The following is a 22,133-nucleotide window of genomic DNA, read 5'->3' as shown; positions in this document are numbered from 1 at the left end:
GCTGATACTCTCTGTATCTCTTCCTCTCTGCACTATTGGAATTTTGCAACCAAGATTCTACAGACTTCGTTGGAATGCTTGTAATAAATTTTAATGAGATCCAAGTTAATTGTAAAACCTTCAGTCTGTAGGGAAAAATAGGATAGTTTTTAAAGTGCCAGAATTTCTAATGTACCGTGACTGTCCATTTGCAGTAGTGAGATGTAAGCAAAATGTATCCTCTGGCTGACTTTCAGACTCGGAAGATCTGTAATCATAGGCAGCTGGACTGCTGTTTAATGTCATTTTGCAAGACTGTTAAATTTAATCTTTGGGAGCTACTAGACACTCTGAAGTTTCATTTGGTAAATTGCCTCCTGAAAGGCACTGTTTTCAAGCCACCCTCTGCCCGGAGGTGTGTTTCTTTCTTTAGTTAATGTCCTTGTCTCCTGGCTGTGTGGCTGAGGCCATTTCTGATGAGGCCCGTGTGAAGAAGAATTTCTGCACGACCTCCCCTCCAAGAAGCGCCTGAATGTGCTCTTGTAGGTCTGTCATCAGTCCAAGGGAACTGTGGATCAACCACAGAGAGATCACTGGGACAGTCCCCGCTCATCCAGCACACACATATGTCCACTGTGTACCGGGCTCTGGCTAAGCGCTGAGAGTCTAAGAAATGGGGAAGGACAGTCTACTTAGAAGTCTTTTCCCTTTGAATTTATTGCTAATGTTGACTGTTGTCTCTATAAATTCATCTTCTAGTGAGACCTGTGTCAAAATGACACCTTAACTGGCTCCTTCCTGAGTCAGAGCTTTCCACTCCTTTGATCTCAGTCCTTCTCATTCAAGGAGGTCCCACGCAAACGGCACTCTTGTTATTTATATCCTACTTGCTTCCTCAGAATTTGATTTACATACAATCAATATAGACACACGTACAATAATGGTGTTACAATAAAAATAGAAAAGCAAGGCCAAAAAAGAGAAGGCAGCAAAGGTACTAACCCTGAAGAATAGACAAAATAAAAACATTTTTCAGTGGGGCAACTTCTCTTCTGGTACTTGAGCTTATAGACCTTTTCAAAAGGCACCTTGTGAACAGGACATTGAACAACATTATCTCAGCCTGGGTTCCCTTAAAGCAGAGCCTAGAACAAAAGCCTTGAGTGCAGATGGTTAATTTAGAAATGCAATCCCAAGGAATGGGAGTGAGGGGCATTGGGAGTGCAAAAGGAAGCAAAAGAAAAGAGAAACAAGGACACATTATGGAGTTGGCCTCCGCAGAGGGTGACTGCTGCTTATGCCTACAAAGGAAGCTTATAAACTGCATCCCAGAACCATCCACCAGGAGGTGAAAGGGGAAGCAGTTAGCTACTAGTCCCACTCCTCATTTGTCAATGGTGACTCTGCAGATGTGAATTTCTCCGCACTTCTGGTTTACGTATGCCTGAGTGCTGAGCGGATTCAGCAGGTCTCCCACACCTTGGCATCAGGGAAGCTCCCAGGAAGGAAGCAAGTGATAAATGGCTCAGGGCAAGGCTGTATCTGGGCTGAGCTGGTCCCTGCACCAGTGGCCAGGTTAAGAGGTGGGACAAAGAGAAGGAAAAATGGTATGTAGGTGATGTCCCACATGAGCACAAGAAATGAAATCTTAAAACAAGTTTATAGGAAACGTATGTGAGTTTGTCTTATTGTCATTTCTTGCATAACAACCATCTTTAAAAGCCAAGGATATATTATTCATGTTTTCCAAAGCTCTGGTAGAGCATCTGGCTTTACCCAATGCAGAGAGTGTTCCAGTGCATTTATAGAAAAATCTTACATACAGCAGAAGACAAAAGGAGAGGGTATTTTGCTTGATGTAACAGTTGGCAGCTTCCTAGCTCAAACCAAAATAATTGACTAATCCTCATTTTTATGGCTAATGAATTCAAGTATCTGGGCTCTTCCACCTGAGTGGCACAGTGAGATCCAGCTTTTCACATGTGTAAAAATTAATTACCTTCCATAGATAATTCACAATAGTCGTTACTCTGGAGAGGAGAAGTTGGGAAGGAGACTTACATTTTTATCCTCTCATTGTATTGTTCCAATTTTTAACTTTGTTCATGCATTTTCTTTTTTTTTTTAATTTTCAAAAAATAAATAGAACTAAACAAACCTTCCTAGTGTATTTCCCCTTATCTTCAGTGATGGAAATAGAATAAGGCTGAAAGCCATTCTTCTTGTTTTCAGTAAAGCTTTTCACCCCTAAGTCATCATGTATATCCCTGGAATAAATCAAGAACGGAACTCAGCAACAAGGTCAGCCATTATGGTACTGCAATGTCAAGGCCAGAGAAGGTCAGTAGTGAGACCAACTCAGTACACCTGGGCTCCAGGGCTTCTGCCATAGGGTTCTTGGAAGTCTTTATGCCCTGAGCCAGCACTGGTACCAGAGTGCAGTGAGAGATAGCCTTATTGAAGAAAAAAAAAAAGTTCACCTGAAAGAGAATAGGACTCATGGGCATTGAGCTGATGTGGATTCAACATTTTTTCTTTTTTTCTTTTGTTTTGTTTCAAATTTTTATTTAAATTCTAGTTCATTAACATATAGTGTAACTTTGGCTTCAGGAGCAGAATTTAGTGATTAATCACCTACATATAACACCCAGTGCTCATCACAAGTGCCCTCCTTAATACCCATCACCCATTTAGCCCATCCCCCACCCACCGCCCTCCGTCAACTCTCAATTTGTTCTCTGTAGTTAAGAATCTCTCATGGTTTGCTTCCTTCTCTCTTTTTTCCTCCTTCCCCTCTGTTTATCTGTTTTGTTTCTTAAATTCCACATATGAGTGAGATCATATGGTATTTTTCTTTCTCTGACTTATTTCACTTAGAATAATACCCACTAGTTCCATCCACATCATTGCAAATGGCAAGATTTCATTCTTTTTGATGGCTTCCACTTGTACATATACCACATCTTCTTTATCCATTCATCAGTTGATGGACCCTTGGGCTCTTTCCGTAGTTTGGCTATTGTTNATTCTTTGATGGTTGAATAATATTCTGTTGTGTATATATACCACATCTTCTTTATCCATTCATCAGTTGATGGACCCTTGGGCTCTTTCCGTAGTTTGGCTATTGTTGATAGTGCTGCCGTGAGCATCGGGGTGCATGTGCCTTTGAATCCGTATCAGATTCACCATTTTCTGATCTCACCCCCTGGTGGTTGCCTCTGCTTCCCCCAAGCTTGGTTTTCCTGCGTCTTACAAGTCGCCTGACTTGCTGCTTTAGTTGGCCTTTTAGTCTGATTGTCTTTCCCGAATTATAGCCAAACCTCTACTGATGTTCTTGCAAGGGAAGTATAGCACAAGGAAAACAGCCTAGACTTTGAAGCCAAACTGGCTTCGAGATAATTCCTTATGATAATATCATGTCTTATGGGGCTTTTTATGAGGATTAAAGATAATGTATGGAAAATGACAGACATAGGGTAGATGCTTTAACAGTGATGGCCTTTCTGTTACTACCTTTGCCATTTCCTAACTTGGCATATTTTTAGTTTGCTATACAGGGGCATTTTTCAAACCCCTTCATGGCAGAGAGCTACCTATCTTCTACTGTGCATGAACTAATTCTCACAGAGGGCACAACAGAAACCAGCAAAATGCTGGCTCTGTCAACCTCCTCTTTCTTCCTTGTGCTGTCCTGAATGGAAGAGCAGTTCCTCAAAGTCATTGGTACTCTGTTTTCGGTTTGTTTTCTCCCAATGCCGTGTATAAGTTATCTCTTGCTGCATAACAAATCACTCCAAAACTTAGCAGCGTTAAGCAATAACTGTTATCATCTCACACAATTTCCTGGTTGGTTCTCTTGTGAAGTTGTAGTCAAGTTGTCAGCCAGGACAGCAGTCCTTGAAGACTGGGGCTGAGGTACTACTTTCCAGCTTACTCATGTGGCTCTTGGCAGCGGCCTCAGTTCTTTCCCCATGGCCTCTCCATAAGGCTGTTTGCTACGTGGCTTCCCTCTGAGATCTAGGTGTAAGGGAGTACCCAACATTGAATGGCAGTCTTTTGTAACCTACTATTGAAAGTGACATACCATAATTTCTGCCATATGCTATTGGTCACAAAGACCAATCCTAACTCAGTGTGGGAGGGGACCACACAAGGGTATGAGTACCAGGAGGTGGGGATCACTGGGGGCATCTTGGAGGCTAGCTATCACTGTCTGAGTTGTAAAAATATCTACTCTTAACTCTGCCAACTCCTTCGTCTCCCTTCTCTGTTATCACCTGTCCTCCCATTTTCTCATTCATACCTTCATCCTGCTTCCCTTAAGTCCAAAGCTGGAGCATTCAGCCCTGCATCCAGCACTAGAATGGTCTTAGGACTGTTTAGACTTAGCATTCTTTCCCACAACGGCAGTTTGTGTTTCCTTTGGCCAGTGCCAACGCCATCAATGTATCAGTTGTTAAATACTTTGAGTATTACTTCTGACTCCTCTAATTCACGAGGATCTTTCCTTCTAGAGCTTCCTAACACAATTCCTGGTATCTTAGTCCGTTCAGGCTGCTATAAAAAATGCCACAGACTGAGTGGCTTATAAACAACAGAAATTTATTTCTCACAGTTCTGCAGACTCTAGAGTCTGAGATCAGGATGTCGGCATTAACCGATAGGGACTCTCTTCTTGCTCACAGACTTCTGACTCCTCATTGCATCCTCACACGGTGCGAGGGGCTAGGGAGCTCTCTCTGGCTTCTTTTAAAAGGGTACTAAGCCCACTCCAGAGGGTGCTGTCCTCGTGACCTAATCACCTCCCAAAAGGCCCCACCTGCAAATACCGTCATATTAGGATTTCAACATGAGAATTTGGCAGGGAGACAAACATCTGGGCCAGAGTCTTCAGTTATATCTGCGGGTGTGAAACTGCAGCTTTGTTTTCACAGCAGTATCCTAACTGCTTCAAGGTGAAGGCACTGGGATGCCTGGGTGGCTCAGTTGGCTAAGCATCTACTTTCTGCTCGGGTCATGATTCAGGGTCCTGGGATTGAGCCCTGCGTCAGGCTCCCTGATCAGCCGGGAGTCTGCTTCTCCCTCTCCCTCTCCCTCTCCCCCTCCCCCTGCTTGTGCTCTCTCTCTCTCTCTCTGGCAAATAAATAAAATACAATCTAAAAAAAAAAAGATGAAGACATTGCTCTGTAGCTGGTAGTAGTTTCTGTCTGTCTCTCCTTCCTCATTCCCTCACTTTATTTTTCTTTCTCTGTTTCTTTCCTTTAGCTGGCTATGTTCTAAAATTCATCACATTTAAATTTTTTATATTTATTAAATAATTTGATGACTGTTTTGTTTTACATTTTTAAAATAGTTGACTAGAATAATTGGAGAAATTATTTTTACATTTGACCCAGCAGTGGCCCTCAGTAAAAAGAGTTTCCTCTCCTTTACTGCTTCTTGGCTGCCTCTTCTTTAGGGAAAAGTAAAGAAGCAACAATGAAGTCACTGAATATCTTGTCCGTCTTTTCCACTTTTTACTATTCCATAATTTCCCGTGCCGTGGGCTTCTCCTTTCCTACCAAATTCTCACCTCAGATTCTTTGCTCCGAGAGAAAACAGCAGTAAACAAGTCTCTCATTGTGTCAGTGTTAGTGCAAGACTGTGGATGGAACTGACAAGTAACTTTCCCTGATTTCCTAGAAACTGCTTCATTGTGGCTAGATTTTTTTTAAAAGATTAATTTATGTATTTGAGAGAGAAAGAGAGAGCACACATGAGCAGGGGGAGGGGCAGAAGGAGAGGGAGAATCTGAAGCAGACTCCCCGCTGAGTGCAGAGCCCCACAGGGGGTCCCCCTCAGGACCCTGAGATCATGACCTGAGCCAAAATCAAGAGTTGAACGCCAAACTGACTGAGCCACCTGGGCGACCGTGTGGCTAGATTTTTAAAAAAATGTTTGGAGAAAAGTGTTATTTTTGAGAGAATGCATATATATATGTTTTTTTTTTTACCTACCGCTCTTTTAAAATTGCTTTCTGATCTACACAAGATTCAGTCTGAGATTAAGCATTAAAAGAACTAGGAAAAATAAAAATGCCCTCACAGAATTAGAGATGCATTTGATTTTTGCACTTAGACTCAGCCTGTCGAAAGTGTTGGCCCACATAAATAGAAGGAAATAAACTCAGCCAAATTTGCCTACTTATCTGAAGGCCTACATGTGTTTTAAAATCATACCTGAAAATGTTATGGGCCTGGTGTAATTGCATTTGCAAATAAAATGTAGGAAGGTCGAGTGCTCGGAGTACAATTAGGCATGTTAATTTTCCCTTTTGGCTATATATGTCAGAACGTCAAGCCTCTTCAGTTGACTGTACTTCCTTGTAAACCTTACCCTGTAGGAGAAATCAGTATTCCAGAGCCACCAAAGAAAATGAGCTTGTCTAAAAATAGTTGCCTGTTGACAAGATTTTAGCTTTTTTTTTTTTTTTTGTAATGTGAAAGCTTTACAAAATGGAATGAGGTCATACGTGACAGATGCAGTTAAGTCCACTTCTAATCTATAAATCCCTGAGTAGCTGCAGTTGTGTTAATTTTTAAATGGCTATTTTTAAGTCGGACTGGATTGATCACCTCCTCAGCATTTTCTCTATTTCTAAGCATTTGGAGGTACTTGGTTGCATTCTGTTCTTTGGAGATCAGTGCACACGGTTCACTGGTGTCCACTGGGTCCTACTTACTAGAGTCTCAGATGAGGTTCTGTTTTGCCCTGCTTTTATTTGTCAGGAATTGTTTTCTAACAGCCCAAAATAATAAAATTGGTTTACTATAATACTCTACAGTAGTGGTTTTCAACCAGGGACAATTTTTAACACATTTACCCCATCTCCTAACATTTGGCAATATCTGGAGGCATTTTTAGTGTCATTAAGGAGGAGAAGTTGGGGGGAGGACCCGTGGTATCTAGTGAGTAGAAGCCAAGGATGCTGGTAAAATATGCTGGAATGTACAGGACAGACCTCACAGCAAAGAATTATCTGGCCCAAAATGTTGATAGTGTTTGAGGTTGAGAACTGCTTTAAAGCAGTCATTCTCAACCTTTGTGCTGTATTAGAATCATTTGGGGGTGGGGGCTTATGCCCCGACTGCACCCAGACCAATTAAATGAGAATCTCTGAGCAGTGGGACCCAGGCCTCAGTAGTTTTTAAATCTCCCCAGGTGATTCCAGTGCACAGCCAAGGTCGAGAGCTGCCACTTTAGCGCAAACAATTTTGCCCTATGCTAGTCAAGACTAGCATAGGGCATTATCCCAGATAGTTTCCTTACTAAAGTACCTGAAAGGGCCTTATTAAAATGTGGTTTGACGTGTAGGCAATGTCCCATTATAGTATTGTGAAGTTCAAGTGAATTTGTAGTAACTTTTTCTCTTCTGTAAAGCCAGCATTTAAAATGTGAAGAACTTCTATTTTCATTGCCATATTGGAAGTTCGTTTTCCCTTGATTCTGTGTAATAAAATATGTTCTTTTCTCCTGCTGGTAAGTGAAGATAGCAAGTATTTACTAGTAGCTTTAGTCAGGGACGTTCTCTCAGTTAACTTTTGGGATGTTTTGAGCATTGGAGGTTTATTTTCCTTGAAGGTCTCTGATGTATTTTTATGACTTGATGAACAAGTCTCATCGTTTGCATCTATCTGAATCCGTGTGCTATGCAAAGCAACTAAAATATCACTCTAAGAATATTTGCTTTGAATGTTTTCCCCGCATTCCTTCCTTAACTATGTTCTCTCACCAAAAACCAAATTTTCAAGTGCATGGACGGTCACTCTAAACAAATAAATATTCTTTAAGTGTTTATAATGTACACTTTTCATTAATGTAAAATTTTTTATTTTATTTTAGATGCCTGTGTTGATGGCATAGGTTCTCAGGGAACCCCGAACCAGCTCCCAAAAAATCATAAATGGATCTAAAAGCTTTTGACAGTTAAGGGTAAATTGAACAATTCTTAGTGCTGTATTACATCATCGAACGCATTCCATTTATAAAAATCAGCACATGCTTGCCTAGTGGACAATAAAACTGTCCTTGTCCACATTTGTCCCAAAGCCTCACGGGAGATCAGGTTGTCCAGCTCCAGCTCCTTTGAAGGAGTAGAGTGTGGTGTAAGTCAGGGAGAGCCATCTGAAGTTTGGGTCATTAGCCTGCTCTTCCACCTGTGCCCCACGAGCCCGTCAGTAGGTGCTGCACAGCAGCCAAAGGGCATGGGAATAAGGGAGGAAATGGTGGTGACCACAGAGCCCAGAGGCCGCCCATGTTCTGTTGGTTTGTCAGGTTCCTCAGGCAGGACAGGGAGAGGCCCAGGTTTCCTGGGGCCTGAGGCTTACATAACTTGGAGAACCCTCTTTAGGGTAAGAGAATAAAAATTAGGTACAAAATGCAGATTTATTTAGAATGAGAAAAGAAATCACAGTAAGTTGCAAATTTAAAGAGGTAACAAATACCCAAATGTTATAGAACCTAGAAAATAACATTTTTATTTTTATTTTTTATTTTCAAAATATTTATTTATTTGAGAGAGAGAGAGTGAGAAAGAGAGAGCATGAGTGTGAGGGGCAGAGGGAGAGGGAGAGAGAATCTCAAGCAGATTCCATGCTGAGTGTGGAGCCCAATGTGGGGCTCAATCGCATGACCCCAAGATCACAACCTGAGCTGAAACCAAGAGTCAGATGCTCAACTGACTGCACCACCCAAGTGCCCCCCCAAATAATAATATTTTTATTAATTGCCTAATATATGCTATAGTCTGACACATGTTTTATTTTTCCCACATTTTTGGCATACTCTTTGTTTACCTCTTCCTACAATGATGTGTTTGTAACATTATTTCCTCTAGAGGGACTAAGAAGATAACTCAGTCTGTCCTTTAGAATGGTTGAACAAAATTTGCAGGATTTTATTTTGTTTTGTTTTTTAACTGATGTTTTAGAAAGTCTCCTTCAGCTTTTCAACTTGTTTGGTAATGTCGTGTCAATTCTGAGAATTGCTACCAAACCTGGGAAAACCTCTATCAAAGTTTCTTACGTGCATGAGCTGGAAGATTTTAGGTCGTTTGAAGTTTTCTGATGCAGTGGCTAATCATAAATACTCCTTGAATTTATAATACTCATAAGGCAGTTGGTTATTATTGTCCTTGTTGTAATGGTGCATTATGAGTTTTATTTATCTTCGCTGAATGTCAGATTACCAATAAGAATGTACTGAGATGTAATGGAGCGAGGCCATTTTTTTATTATTATTGTTTTATTTTGAGAGAGCGAGGGAGCGACCACAGGAGCAAGGGAAGGGGCAGAGGGAGAGAGAGAATCTCAAGCAGACTCCGCATTGAGTGTGGAGCCAGACATGAGGCTCAGTCTTGTGACCCTGAGATCGTGACCTGAGCTGAAAATCGAGAGTCGGCCGCTTAACCAAAAACCCAGGCTCCCCTTAGTGAGGCCATTTTAGGTCAAAGGAGAGCAATGGTATGATCTGGCAAAGGCATGGTGTCCAGTTTGGATTCAGTATATTGTGTAAGTAGGGCAGCCGTGGGGGACAGAACTAGGAAGGTGTGCTGGAGCGAGGCAGGCAAGGGGGAAAGTGTCAAAATTTGGCAGGTGCCTCAAGATAGACTGTCTGGCATGCTTTTAATTCAAGAAGTGCAAGGCTGTTGGTGGACCATCAAGTATATGAAAGTAGCATGGTGTAATATTAGTATCACTGGCCTTAGAGCCAGCCAAATTCTAATTTAAATCCTAGTTCTTCCCCTGGTGGGCCTGTGAAAACTTGCTAGCAAAACCTTAACAATATGTGGAAGTAACTGCAAGCTACGTAAATATATTTCTCTGTGCTCAAACTCGATATATCCTCAACTCAAGTGCCCCTTAGCTAGCTCCCCACTGGAGGTTAAGCTAACTTCCCTCTATACAGGGAAAATATAACCGAGGGCTGTCAGAGTAAAAACAGACAGTGTTCTTACTTGATTACTTCTTACTTCAAATATCTTCTCCAGATTTTTCAAAAACACATGAGCCAGGCCTTAGAAAGGGCGTGTGTACGGGTGGACCCTCAAGTGCAAGCTGCATAGCTTCAGGTAAGTCTGCCTCTGCTCAGGGCTGATTCTTTCCCTCCTCTTTGACTTCAGAATCAGACAGGCGATTTTTAATGCAATTATATAGGCAGTTATGATCATTTCTGACAGTAATGTGGGAAAGATATACTCTGATTACATTTTAGACTAGGTCATAAAACCCAAGCAAAGGAACATAAATGTCTGATATTAAGACTCAGGCAGAAGGTAGGATGATTATTCAGGGCAGACAAGGATCTAACACTAATCACAGCATGGCCAGCCACCCAAAAGTGAGAGTTGATGACAGGAAAAAGTCTAAAGGATGCAACAAGTGCATCATAGTTTGAACAGTAGTTGATCATAAGGTTTCTAGAAGAAAGCAGAGTTGTAGGAGTAGGAGGCCCATAATGGCAACTGGATTCTGGGTGGTGATATTTTGTCCTGAATCACGCAGGTATGCACCTTGCCCCAGAGGCCTATTTAGCTTTGGGAAGCAAAAGCTAGGGAAAGGGCACTGATGAGTATTTTAAAACCATGACTTCAAAAAAAAAAAAATACAAATGTTTGCGTATCTTCTAAAAGAATTTTGAAAACTAGAGAGTCCTCTTGCTCATTTATAAATTGACATATAAAACTTTTCATCATAAGTTTAACGAGGGAGCCCCCCAGGCACCCCTCATCATAAGTTTAAATAGTTACAAAGGATATAATTTCTGGCATATTACATATGAGCTTTAAAAATTTTAGTGCAAATCTTGACCCACATATTTAGATCGTTAAATTTTGAGAAATGGCTACTTTTTAGCTTATTGTTAAAGTCAGTCCTTACTGTCAAACAAAAGGGCCAAATCAGACTTACTTTTCTATCAGAAAATGCCTGTATTCATTTTTCAACTCAAAGTGAAGATATGAAAACAATTCCCTATAAAAGTCATCCTATGTCTTAATTCTCATTCTAGGATTGATAGCTGGATGATGGATGAATGGATGCAGGCATAGAAGGAAAGAAAGGAGGATTGGGGGAGGGAAGAAGATGGATGGGTAGGTCATCATCTGGGTGACACCTTGCCCTAAGTATGTCCGCCAGGTGAAAGAATGCATTTTCAAATTCTTCCTTTGACCTCCAGTAGGTTTTTATACTCTGGGCAATGTTACATTGTAAGATTCTGATGAATGTGGGACACACTGTTCTTTGGCAATGTGGGAGGAGGGCAAATATGAAGGAAAGGTGGGAAAGGAGAACCATCTCAGGCCAACCAAAGTTACAAAAGAAAGATCTAAGGAGTGGGATCTGAAATTGATTTCATTAAAACTCAGTGTCCACATGTCTTCTGGGAAGTTTTTGTATATCCTTAAAAGTAAAATTAAAGACAAAAAGCAGTAGTTTTTTTACCTGACTGAACATCAGAGTCAGAGACATCTAAGGGGAGACTACCTAGATAAATATGTGGGTTTTTTAAAGATTTTATTTATTTATTTGTCAGAGAGAGACCGAGAGAGAGCATAAGCAGGGGGAGAAGCAGGCAGAGGGAGAAGCAGGCTCCCCACCAAACAAGGAGCCCGATGCGGGACTCGATTCCAGGACCTTGGGATCATGACCTGAGCCGAAGGCAGATACTTAACCAACTGAGGCATCTAGGCATCCATACAAATATATTTAGATACATTTCTCAGTACGGGAAGAAATTTATGCAGATAGTGGTAACTAGGCTCTCATCTCATAATCTGTTGGGTAATATTACAAGGTTTAGTTAGACTGTTGGAATAAAAGTTCCTACTTTGACCCAAACTGGCTTTAAATCCTGCCCCGGCCAGTTATCAGCTGTATAACTTTGGGATAATAGTTTCCTCATCTGTAAAATGGGGTAATAAAGAATGGCCCTTACAATACAGGATTGCCATTGAGATTAAATGACATAATACATGTAAAGCAGTGTGCAGGGGTTCCATGCATGGCATTTATTTATTTGTTTTTTGTTTGTTTGGCTAAGAGAAGAAGGAGTGGATATCTTTTTAAAATTGAAACCTAATATATGGGATAGACATGCACCTGAGGACAATGGAGAGGATGTGATGATGTCATGCTAAGAATGCCTTCTGATTCAACCCCTGGCACATCCCAGAACTTAAGACAAATTTCTCAAAGCTTGGAATATTCGGTAGACTTTCTTAAGGAAAGAGAGACCTTACCAGGTCAACATTAGCAAAAGAAGGTCTCGGTCCCCCATACTCCAGCACTCCCCAAAGATATGTGTCACTGGCCAGGGCCCTCTACTGGACATGTCATAGTGTCTATGTTACGAAGAAAAATCACACCTTCACACCCCACATTATTTTCCCTTTTCTATAAGCAAATGTGAGAGATCCTTCTCAGTCATGAAACCCAAACTTCTCAAGCAATATAGATTTAGATGCCAGCTTTTTAGAGCTGTTGTCTGGGATTACCAGCTTCCCAGCCACTGGAGACCTTGGGCCATGGGAAGTTGTAGCCTGTCTGGCTACAGCAGGAAACTCCAGATACTATGGGAAGCTGAGTTTGGATGAAACCTCCCTGCTGAGAGAATCCTTAGTCCTACCTAGCTCATCATCCAGGCAATCACAGTGAGACCTCAGTGTCACTTTGGGACAGTGCTGCTCCTCCAATCACAGGTATCATCTGTCCTCTGCTTAACTCCTCGTCTGGATCTGAATTCCAATGGGAACAAGGATTTGGGCAAGAAACTTAAAGTGTCTCTCTTGTGGGAGACTCTGGGCATTGTTAGTGCTGCTTTATAGTACAGACCAATTTTACTCCACTATGTGGGACTATCCTAAGAACCCTGAGGTTCCATGAGAATTGGCAGTTTGGATTGCAACAGGAGACAGCACTTTTTTTCATGGACAACCTCATGACGGGCATTCCCTTACAGTATATTGTATTATAAGGAAGGAATCTGTTCAGATTATCTCAAGAAAAAAGGGAGGATTATTAGAAGAATAGAATCTTTGGGGGGCTTAAGGAAGAGCTGAATAGGCAGAGTTAGTGAAGGATATAATGAAGGCAGCTCTGGGAACTCTCATAGAAGTGTGCAGATCTTCATTCTGGGGCACTGTCATTCATGTGTTTGGGTGTTTAGTTACTACTGCTACGTAAAAAACCACCCCAAGCTCATTTTATTGTGCTCATGGATTCTAGGGGTCAAGGCATAAGGGGAATGGCTTGTCTTTGCCTCTTGGTGTGCAGGGCCTCAGCTGGAAAGACTTACGTGGTTGGGGACCTGGTGCTGGAGGAGCTCAAGATAGCTTCTTCATATTTAAACTTCTAGTACCTTGGTGTAGGAATGGGCTTCACTGGTACTGTTGGCCAGAGTGTCTACACATGGGCTCATTAGCATGGGGGCCAAAAGATAATCACACTTTTGATATGGCAATGTAGTATTTTGGGAGGAAGTGTCCTAAGAGGGGGGAATCCAAAGAATGATCATTCCAGAAGATCCAGGTAGAAGTTGCATGCATTTTTTACCTAGCCTGGAAGTCACTTCTGCCAAATGCTATTGGTCAAAGTATTCAAAGGCGCACTCAGATTGAATGAAGGAACAGAGACTTCACCTTTTCTTGAACTAGAGAATCTGATTGGCTCCGCTCATTCTATGGGTCAGTTCCTCTGGTCCTATCAGCTCTGGCAAAGGGAGCAGGCTTACATAGTTAGTACAAAGTCTCTTCCCTGGCTCTGAAAGAAGCAAGCTTTCAAAGAGGAGTTCATGATTGAGAAGGAAATAATGAGATCTCTAGCATAGATGCTGTCAAGAGTGGTAACCATATTACCGCCTTCCACAAGCAGTTTGGTGAATAGAGGGAACCTGGGCAACAGAGGCAAATGCTATGAGGTGACGGAAGCTCCTGGGAGGCACAGCTTCTGTCAAGAGGATGACATTTGAATTATTTGTGTTTATGTGACCTCTACAAGGAAGTGAGGTCTGGAAGAATTCAGGTTAAGCTATAAGTGAATGATATGAGAAAATCAACCTTGTTCTTGAAAGGAGAACAGTTTTGACCTTGAGCAGAATCAAAGGATGATAGAACCATTTCACAGCTGCTACAGATTTCCCACTTTTAGAAGCAGATGTTAAATATCAGATTTTCTTGGCTTTTAGTGTGTCAGTCCCGGGCAATAATTAACAACACTGAATGAAACATCTTTCTTGAGATTCTCAAGCTGCTTAACTGATCAGCTTAGCTTAGCTGAGCATCCCGGGGTAGTAAGCAAAGGAAAAGTACGGCACTAGAGCAGGCACTAAAAAAGAAAGAAATGTTTTCTCATCTTCCTTTCTGCTTAGGAGAACTAATTCTTGGGGAGGTTAAGTGACTTTCTTAGGGTCTCAGAACAGCTTAGTAGAATAGGATAGCCAGTCTTTAACGACCAAAGCTTTCCTGGGAGCCACAATTTTATGCTCTACTAACCTGCTTCTTCTGTTCAGATAGAATTTATAGTGATAGTGCAGTTAGCCAAAGATGTCTGTGTGATTCTTTATGCTTGAGAAGAGGGCAAGGAATGTCTGTGATTTCATAAACTAGTTCTGTGGATCTCATGAGTAGCCAATTTTAAGGATAATCAGAACCTTCACTAGAAAAAATATTCACTATGGAAAAAAAGAAGGCATGGTTTTTCGTAGAAGGGCAAACCAGAGCTGGCTGATATAAAACCCAATGTATTGATTAAAGTGAATGTTGTTACCCACTTCTTCTGTCGAGAGGATGAAAAGAGGAAATAGACTGAAATGAGCTGAACAGTTCCTTAGGAAAATCTGTCACCTAAAGACTTTGAGGACTTCAGTGCCTTATGTTGAAGTCCTGCCTTTCCTTTCCTATTAATATTTTGTAATCCATTTACTTCAGATCTGTTTACTGCCCATTTTCCCTTTCTTTTGCTTTAATTTTTATCACACCATTTTATCACACACCAACCATTCATTGGTCCTGTGAACCAATACGATGATTGCCCTGTAATAAGTTCTTCTAGTACTGGGAACAGTTTAAGTATTTCTTTCATCTCCATTAATATGCTAAAACAGGAGTTCTCATCCTTACAGAACCAACACTTTCTTGTTATAACAAATATTTTATAACATTCTATTTATCATCTTGAAATGAAATTCAGAAATTCGTGTGCAAGATGTTTTTAAAATTCAGTGAAATATCCTAATAATACAAAGGGAAAGTAATGTAAAATAAAATTATCTGTATTTCAGTCTGTAAATATTCAGGCACTAATACACCAGAAGTCATAATGGTCTGATGCCTGCACTTAGGTGCTCATGGCACCTCCATTAATACAACAGCTATGAATGCAAACTGGTGGTTGGATTGTTTTGACAACTCAAATACAATAAGTGGTTCTGTTGTTAGTGAACTGATTTTTCCAAGATGGGACTAACTCTTCGTAAAGTTCTAAACAAAACAACCTGCAAGCTCGTCTTCATTTTCACAGTAGTTGCATTCCTGGAGAATGCACTGGATAGCAAAACCATCCCCAAAATGTTTTTTGTTAACATGCAAAGCAGGAGGCCATATTGCATGGAGCACTGGGTGTTATACGCAAACAATGAATCATGGAACACTACATCAAAAACTAAGGATGTACTGTATGGTGACTAACATAACATAATCTAAAAAAAAAAAAAAGCGGAAGGCGCAGGCTCATGTGATTACAAACAGGTTTTCCCTCTATTATTTGAAAGTTGCATGCGACAGAGGAAAGTCTTTGTTTTATATGACTGTCCATTGTGTTGCAGAGTATCTAGTGTCACTGACCCTTGCATTTATGTGTGTGTGTGTGGAACCCACAGTCCCTGGGACAACCAAAATGTCCCCACAAATATTCAAAATGCCCCCATTTAGAACCAGTGCTCTAGAGTCTGGAACAGAGGTGAAGAATTAAGTTCAGGTGAGAGTTGTGTGTCTTTCAGTCCATTTTGAATGTTTTTTTGATTAATTTTCTTTGGTTTTAGGTGCTGAGAGCCACTGTTTCATTTTCAAATATTAGAACCTTAAAACTGTAGGATCTTCCCAGGAAAAAGAAAAATGGTGCTATGGTTAAGATGGCACACTCAGTTTATAGCTTTTTCAAAACCATCTGGGTTTTATTAGAATCCCTAAGAAGGGTTTAGTCAGGGAATAAAGACTCCCAATTGCAGGAATTGGAAGCCTAAACACCGTCTTGAGGGACCTAGAAAATGGGGTCAATTATGTGTTGGGCAACAGTGTTACTATCTTATGAACATTTTAAAATGTTGTTCTTTCTAGGATTAATCTAGATCTATGGTAAATGTATTAGACTCTCCCGAAGTTTACACTGTCTCATTTTCTGAGGAGTCCTGGAAACCTGGGCCTTAGTTGTAGTCCCAAGGTCTGCGGCCTATAGGAATGGCCCAAAGGAGGGGCCTGAAACCACTCATGTCATAAGGAGAACCCAAAGTGCTTAACCAGAAATTGGCTAGCCTAATGTCTGTAAGTTTATACCACTTATCTCACTTTGTTGCATTCTGTATGTGTAGTTACACATATGTATATGTCTTTATAAAAAATTAATGAAGAGAGCTTTATCTCTAGTTTCCCCTAGGTGATATAATTAATAATGACAACTAAGAATTATCGAGCACTTCTATGTGCCAGACACTATTCCAAGCATTTCATATGTTCCATTGTCTCAAGAGCCCTAAGTGGGAGGTATTATTTTTTACACGGAGAATTTTTTAATGGGGAAACTGAGTCACAAAGAGTTTAAGTGACTCACCTTAGGTTCTATATTAAGTAGCAAAGGCAGAATTTGAACCCAGGCAGTCTGTGTTTTTAGAACACAAGCTCTTCACCATTACGCTGCACATGTCTTAGTAAAGGATATGGGTTGGCAATTTATAATACACAAAGTGGTGCCTCTTTACATATCATCCTGCTCCCAGGTCTGATCAAACTAAATGTTTGGAGGTGGTAATGGTTGAGAAAACTGGTACTGCTGTTATAGCTTTATTCCTTAAGTGTCTACGGGGAACTCCCTGTGTCAATTCCAGTGTAACCAGAAACACATGAACAGGAGTATTTCTAAAACTGAGAAAATAAGTGTAGCCTTCACTTAGTTCATAAACATTTGGGCCCAGTACTCTCCATTCCAGCTGATAGACATTCATTTCTGACTCTTAAGCAAAAAGAAAAGAAAGCAAAAACAAAAAATGGAATGTGGAATTTATTGGGTCTGCAAGTGAAAAGTCCGGGTAATACACTCAATTTAGAAATGGCTCGATTCAGGTCTCAAACACTATCAAAGCTCTAACTCTCCCTCCTTGTGTTCTGCTTTTCTTTGCACGTTAACCTTATTCTTATCCATTGCAAATGATTTCCTCCTAGAAGCCACAAAAGATGTTCAATGCTTGCAATTCCAAAGGAAGAGAGAGAGTCTTTCCTGATATCCACAGGGAAGATTTTGATTGGCCAGTGTGGGTCACATGCTCATATTTGACAGTGGCCTAGGAGGAAGAACTCTAACTGGCCAGTTTGAGCCTTACACTTATCTGACTAATTCCTCTGCAGGAAGATTGGCAGGAACTGGGGACCTCATAGCTTGGAAGATAGGTGGCTCCCTGGGGAAAGCAATGCTGGACATTTACAAATAGTAGGTCACTGCTTCAAGGACCCAAACTGAGCCAGAACCTGATTGCTCTTATGTCTGCTTTGCCAGGCCATTGCATCTCCCGACTTGTAATGGAATTGTTGATACAGGTACACTGTTATTACAATGAGGGGTTTTTTTTTCTTTGTTTTGTACATGAGGCTATATAATTATATATAAACAGTACCTGGCAGAGGGTAATAGTTCATTAATTGTTAGCTGATGCTATTATATGCTCATAAGTAAAAATGATATTTTTGCTATTGCCTCAGTAATGAAAGTCCAACAAAACCTTATTACAGTGCAGACGGGTCTCAGGTGATGCCGAGCAGCAATATCCCAAAGCTTGTCAACAACTACATGAATTATAGCTCGAGATTTTCTAACCGAGATTGCTCTTGAGTTTGATAAATTATCTGATTCTCTGAAACAGAATTGAGGATGCGAAAAGGAAGTTAGATAAGAAAACATGGGAACTGAACTACAACCTTTCATGCTGAAGAGGGTCAGAATGAAATGGTCACAAGGTGGCAAAACATTGCCTCTTGCCTGCCCTTGGAAAACATTGTTCTGGTAATGATTCTAAACCATCGGCATCACTCTGCCTACATTGGGTAACTTGGGGAGCTTTGTGAAACTAGAACTCATAGGCCTTAGCCCTGGAGACTGATCTGGTAAATGGGGAGGGGCCCAGATTCCTAGGGTAAGTCCGATGTGCCGCTAAACAGGAGAATTGCAGTGATTACCTCTGTACCTTACAGAGGAACATACGCTACAGTGAGAACGCAGAGCAGCAGTTGAGGCACACCCAAGCCTCACCCTTCAAATGGTGAACCTTCAAATGGTGTCTGCAAACATACAGGTGTTCACATCTGCCCCTCTTCGTGATGATACAGCCATTCTGGATTCTTGGTATAGCTAATAGGTCTTCTGTAGGTCCTCATTTTTCTCCCATCAAGGGCTATTACACAAAGCCTATTCTTTCCTCTTCCATTCCTGCCCTGCCTCCTCATTTTTCCCATTTTCTTTGACTGCTCAGTTAATTTCACTTTGAACGGTTTCTTTTCCATGCATATAAGCAAATTCATCCGACACCTTTTCTGGTCTCTTTCGCAAGTCTTACTCAAGATTTATTTTGGAGGGAAAATATCCTATTTGTTCATGAATAATAATTGCCTTAAATATAGTTGATAGATTTTATTCATTCATTCAAAAAATAGTTATTGGACACCTACTTTGTGCCGGACACAGTTTTGGGTACTAGAAATTAAACTGTGAACAAGCCAGACAAGTTCCCTGCCCTCACGCAGATTACAGGGTACTGACAGAGACAAAATGATGAACAAGTGATTGATAGGATGGCAAATGGTGATGAAGTGCTCTGGAGAAAAATAAAGCAGGACAAGACACTAGAGCTTGACAGGTGGGGCGAGGGAGGAGCGAAGGTGAGTGGGTGAGCAAAGCCCCTGCACACAGGCCGGAAAGAAGTGAGGCCTTCTAAGCGCTCAGCAAGAGCATTCCTGGCAAAGTGACCAGGAAATGCAGGGACCCTGAGGCAGGAATGTTTGGCCTGTTCAAGGATTAACAGAATGAGCAAGCCAGTGGAGGTAGGATGTAAAATTAGAGAGATGAGAAGCGTCAAGAGACTTACTTCAAATGCCATGGAATGGTGGTACAAGATGAACAAAGTTTGACAATGGGATTTGGCAAGATACAATTGTCGGTATCTTCCGACAGCTTTGTTGGCACTGTGAGAACAAAATCCTCTTTGAAGTGGGTTAAGGAAAAATTGTGGAAGGTGAGGAAGTGGAAATCTCAGGGAAAGACAAATCTTGCTTGCAATTTGCTATGAAGATAAGGAAAGAAATGTGCCAGTAGCCAGAGGGTTTGTGGTATGTAGGTAGAGATTTTTTGTAAGGTGAGAGAAGTGACAGCATACTGATATGCTAATGAATGATCCTCTAGAATGGGAGAAATGCCTGGTGCAGGAGAGAGAATTTTAAGAGGAAAGCTCTTGAATAGGTGAGGGAGCCAGGAACAGGGAGGAAAGAAGACGAGAGATTTTTGGTTCTGTGAGTGAATAAGTTGACGATGGGAGAATACCTTCATTTTCTCTGATTGTGTCTCATTTCTTAGTAAAACAGAGAGATCATGAGTTGAGAGTGAGAATAGGGAGAGTGGTTTTGGAAATTAGAGAAAAGGTGAATATATATGAAAGACACTGAGAGATGGAATTAACTAGAAAAATAGAATTAAAATGCAATGATGAGTGTTCTGAGATTGATGGTCATAAAATTAAAGGTGAGAACAATCAGGAAGATTGTGTTTATAGAGTGCATACATGAAGTCAAAAGAGGATTTAACCAGATTTGGAGATTTTCCGGGCCAGTCCACAGAGGGAAGAGCAAGGGAGGAATTTCAGTGATGTGCTGGGTAAGAGAGACGAGATGAGGATTTAAGGGGAGTGAGGGACAGACAGTAAAAAGGGGTAGAGCTAATGGATCATGTGTTCTGTGGGGCTGAAGAATTGCTGGAGCCCGAGTACCAGTGAGAGTGCTGTGGAAAGTTAGGGGGTGGTGGTTCGAAAAAAAGATGCTTCAAGTAAAGATTTCCGAGGTAGGAACTAAGTGGCAGGGCTTCCAACGGAAGGTCTATGAGGATGCTGACCATGGCAGTGGTACAGAAGGTGATAGAGAGAGAGGTGCTAGTCCTCCTGGCCAGCAGGAGGACAGTAGATGGTTATAACATAGAGCAGGAGATCGAATAGTCCAACTGCAGACGCTTCAAAGGAGCTGGATGTTTGTGGGAGGGGAAGTGGTGTGGATGCAGCACTGAGGAAAGAGAGCTCTGCCCTGCGTTAGGTCTTTGGTATCAGGGATGTGAAAGGAGCCTGCCACCCCTTCGGACAGACACCGGAGAAGCAGTGCCCTCATTAGAGCCAGGCTTAGCTGTTACAAGAAGGTGAAGGCAATGGTCAAAAAAGAGTTTTGAGCACCAGGAGCTTTTGCTGATTAGAAGTTCTAGTGGACATACTGGAAAAGTTGGAAAGGGATAGCAAAAGGGAGAAGCAGGAGATGGGGGACGGCTTAGGGGATATATAAAGGTGAATTGGGATGAGTCCTGGTAATGAGGCTTGGACTTTCCATGGTGACAGAGTAAACAGGGACATGCCAAAAGGTGAGTGATGATCTTTTAGGGGAACATGAGTGTAACCTCCTTTTAGGGATTGCTATCTGAACTAGAGACTGCTGGCTGCCCACCCTAATATCTTAGAACCTTGATTTTTATTTGGACACAATGCTGTCTAGAACAAAAACTGTATTCCCCAACCTTCCTTGCAGCCAAGTGGGGCTTTGTGGGACTTGGCGTGACTGCTTGGGATTCAGAGTCTAGGGCTGGTTCTCCTGATTGCTAGGCCTGGGCTATGTGCTAGTCACAAGCTGTCAAGGGGGTTGGGAAAGGGAATATCTGGGTAATTTGCAATAGCATAAAGTCAAACAATCTACATCCCTGATGATAAGGGATATATTGGAGTAAGCTAAAAGTTCAAAATAGCCTGTGATATCCACCCATTGAGGATTAGTTAGGACAACCTCAGTGCTTCAAAATAAGGGAGTAGATGGAAAAATGAAATGTCTAATAATTAGAATGACCTAAATGTACTTCAACCTTATACATAAAAATTAAAAATATAAATGAATAAGGGCAAACAAACATAATTGCCTTAAAATGAGTTAGAAAAACATTTTAAAATAGAAACCACACCACAAATCCTTTATAATCTCAGATTTGGGGGAGATGTGGTTTACTTTTCAATGTTTTATCTTATTTATTAGAAAGCAATGGATATTTATTCTAGAGAAACCAGAAAATACAGACAACCAAAAGTATATTTAAAAATCCATAATTCTAGAGATAAATACTGCTTCCATCATCATATGTATTGTTTTGCCAGTATCTTTTTTCTATACATATATAATCATGTTATTATTTTCTGTAAAATGGAAATCATTCTGTGCTGTTTTATAACTTAACCATAATTTATTCAAGCCATCCACTAATTTTGGATATTTCAGCTTTTCCAACTAATCCCTATTGTGGGCTTTTAATTTGTTCTGACTAATCATTCATTTACCATTAGACATTTAGGCTGCTCTAACTTTTCACTGTTGGCAACAACAAGCGTAATTGGTCAAACATGGATTAGGAATTACATGAGACAACAGCAATAAATAAACCAATATGAAAAAATTGTAAGTCTGTTTAGGAGGTTCTCCTCACCAGCCTCCACGTAATTGACTTGTCAGATTAACTGACTGTTTCTGGTCCCCATGTAAAGCTGATGCTGACCGACACCCGCGGAAGCCAAACCCTCGCAGAAGAGAGCTGCTCTCAAGCATATACTTTGCTGGAATGTCAGCT

The 22,133-nt window shown here is 41.1% G+C and overlaps 1 protein-coding gene across 2 annotated transcripts in view; it reads left to right on the top strand.

The window, feature by feature from the left end:
- The window catches only part of PPM1L (protein phosphatase, Mg2+/Mn2+ dependent 1L), a 305,665-nt gene that overhangs the window by 217,118 nt on the left and 66,414 nt on the right, over positions 1 to 22,133 (top strand). Inside the window, exon 3 of one of the 2 annotated variants that reach the window (XM_019807613.2) lies at positions 10,010 to 10,090. The exons of the other annotated variant lie outside the window; for it this stretch is intronic. Within the exon in view, the coding sequence (XP_019663172.1) occupies positions 10,010 to 10,090 (81 nt within the window). The remainder of the gene's footprint in view (positions 1 to 10,009; positions 10,091 to 22,133) is intronic. 2 annotated transcript variants of the gene reach the window in all.

Source organism: Ailuropoda melanoleuca, chromosome 1 (genome assembly GCF_002007445.2).
Source record: "Ailuropoda melanoleuca isolate Jingjing chromosome 1, ASM200744v2, whole genome shotgun sequence".
Lineage (NCBI taxonomy): Eukaryota > Metazoa > Chordata > Mammalia > Carnivora > Ursidae > Ailuropoda > Ailuropoda melanoleuca.
The sequence above is the reverse complement of the archived record's forward strand: the minus strand, read 5'-3'. Positions and strand labels throughout refer to the sequence as shown.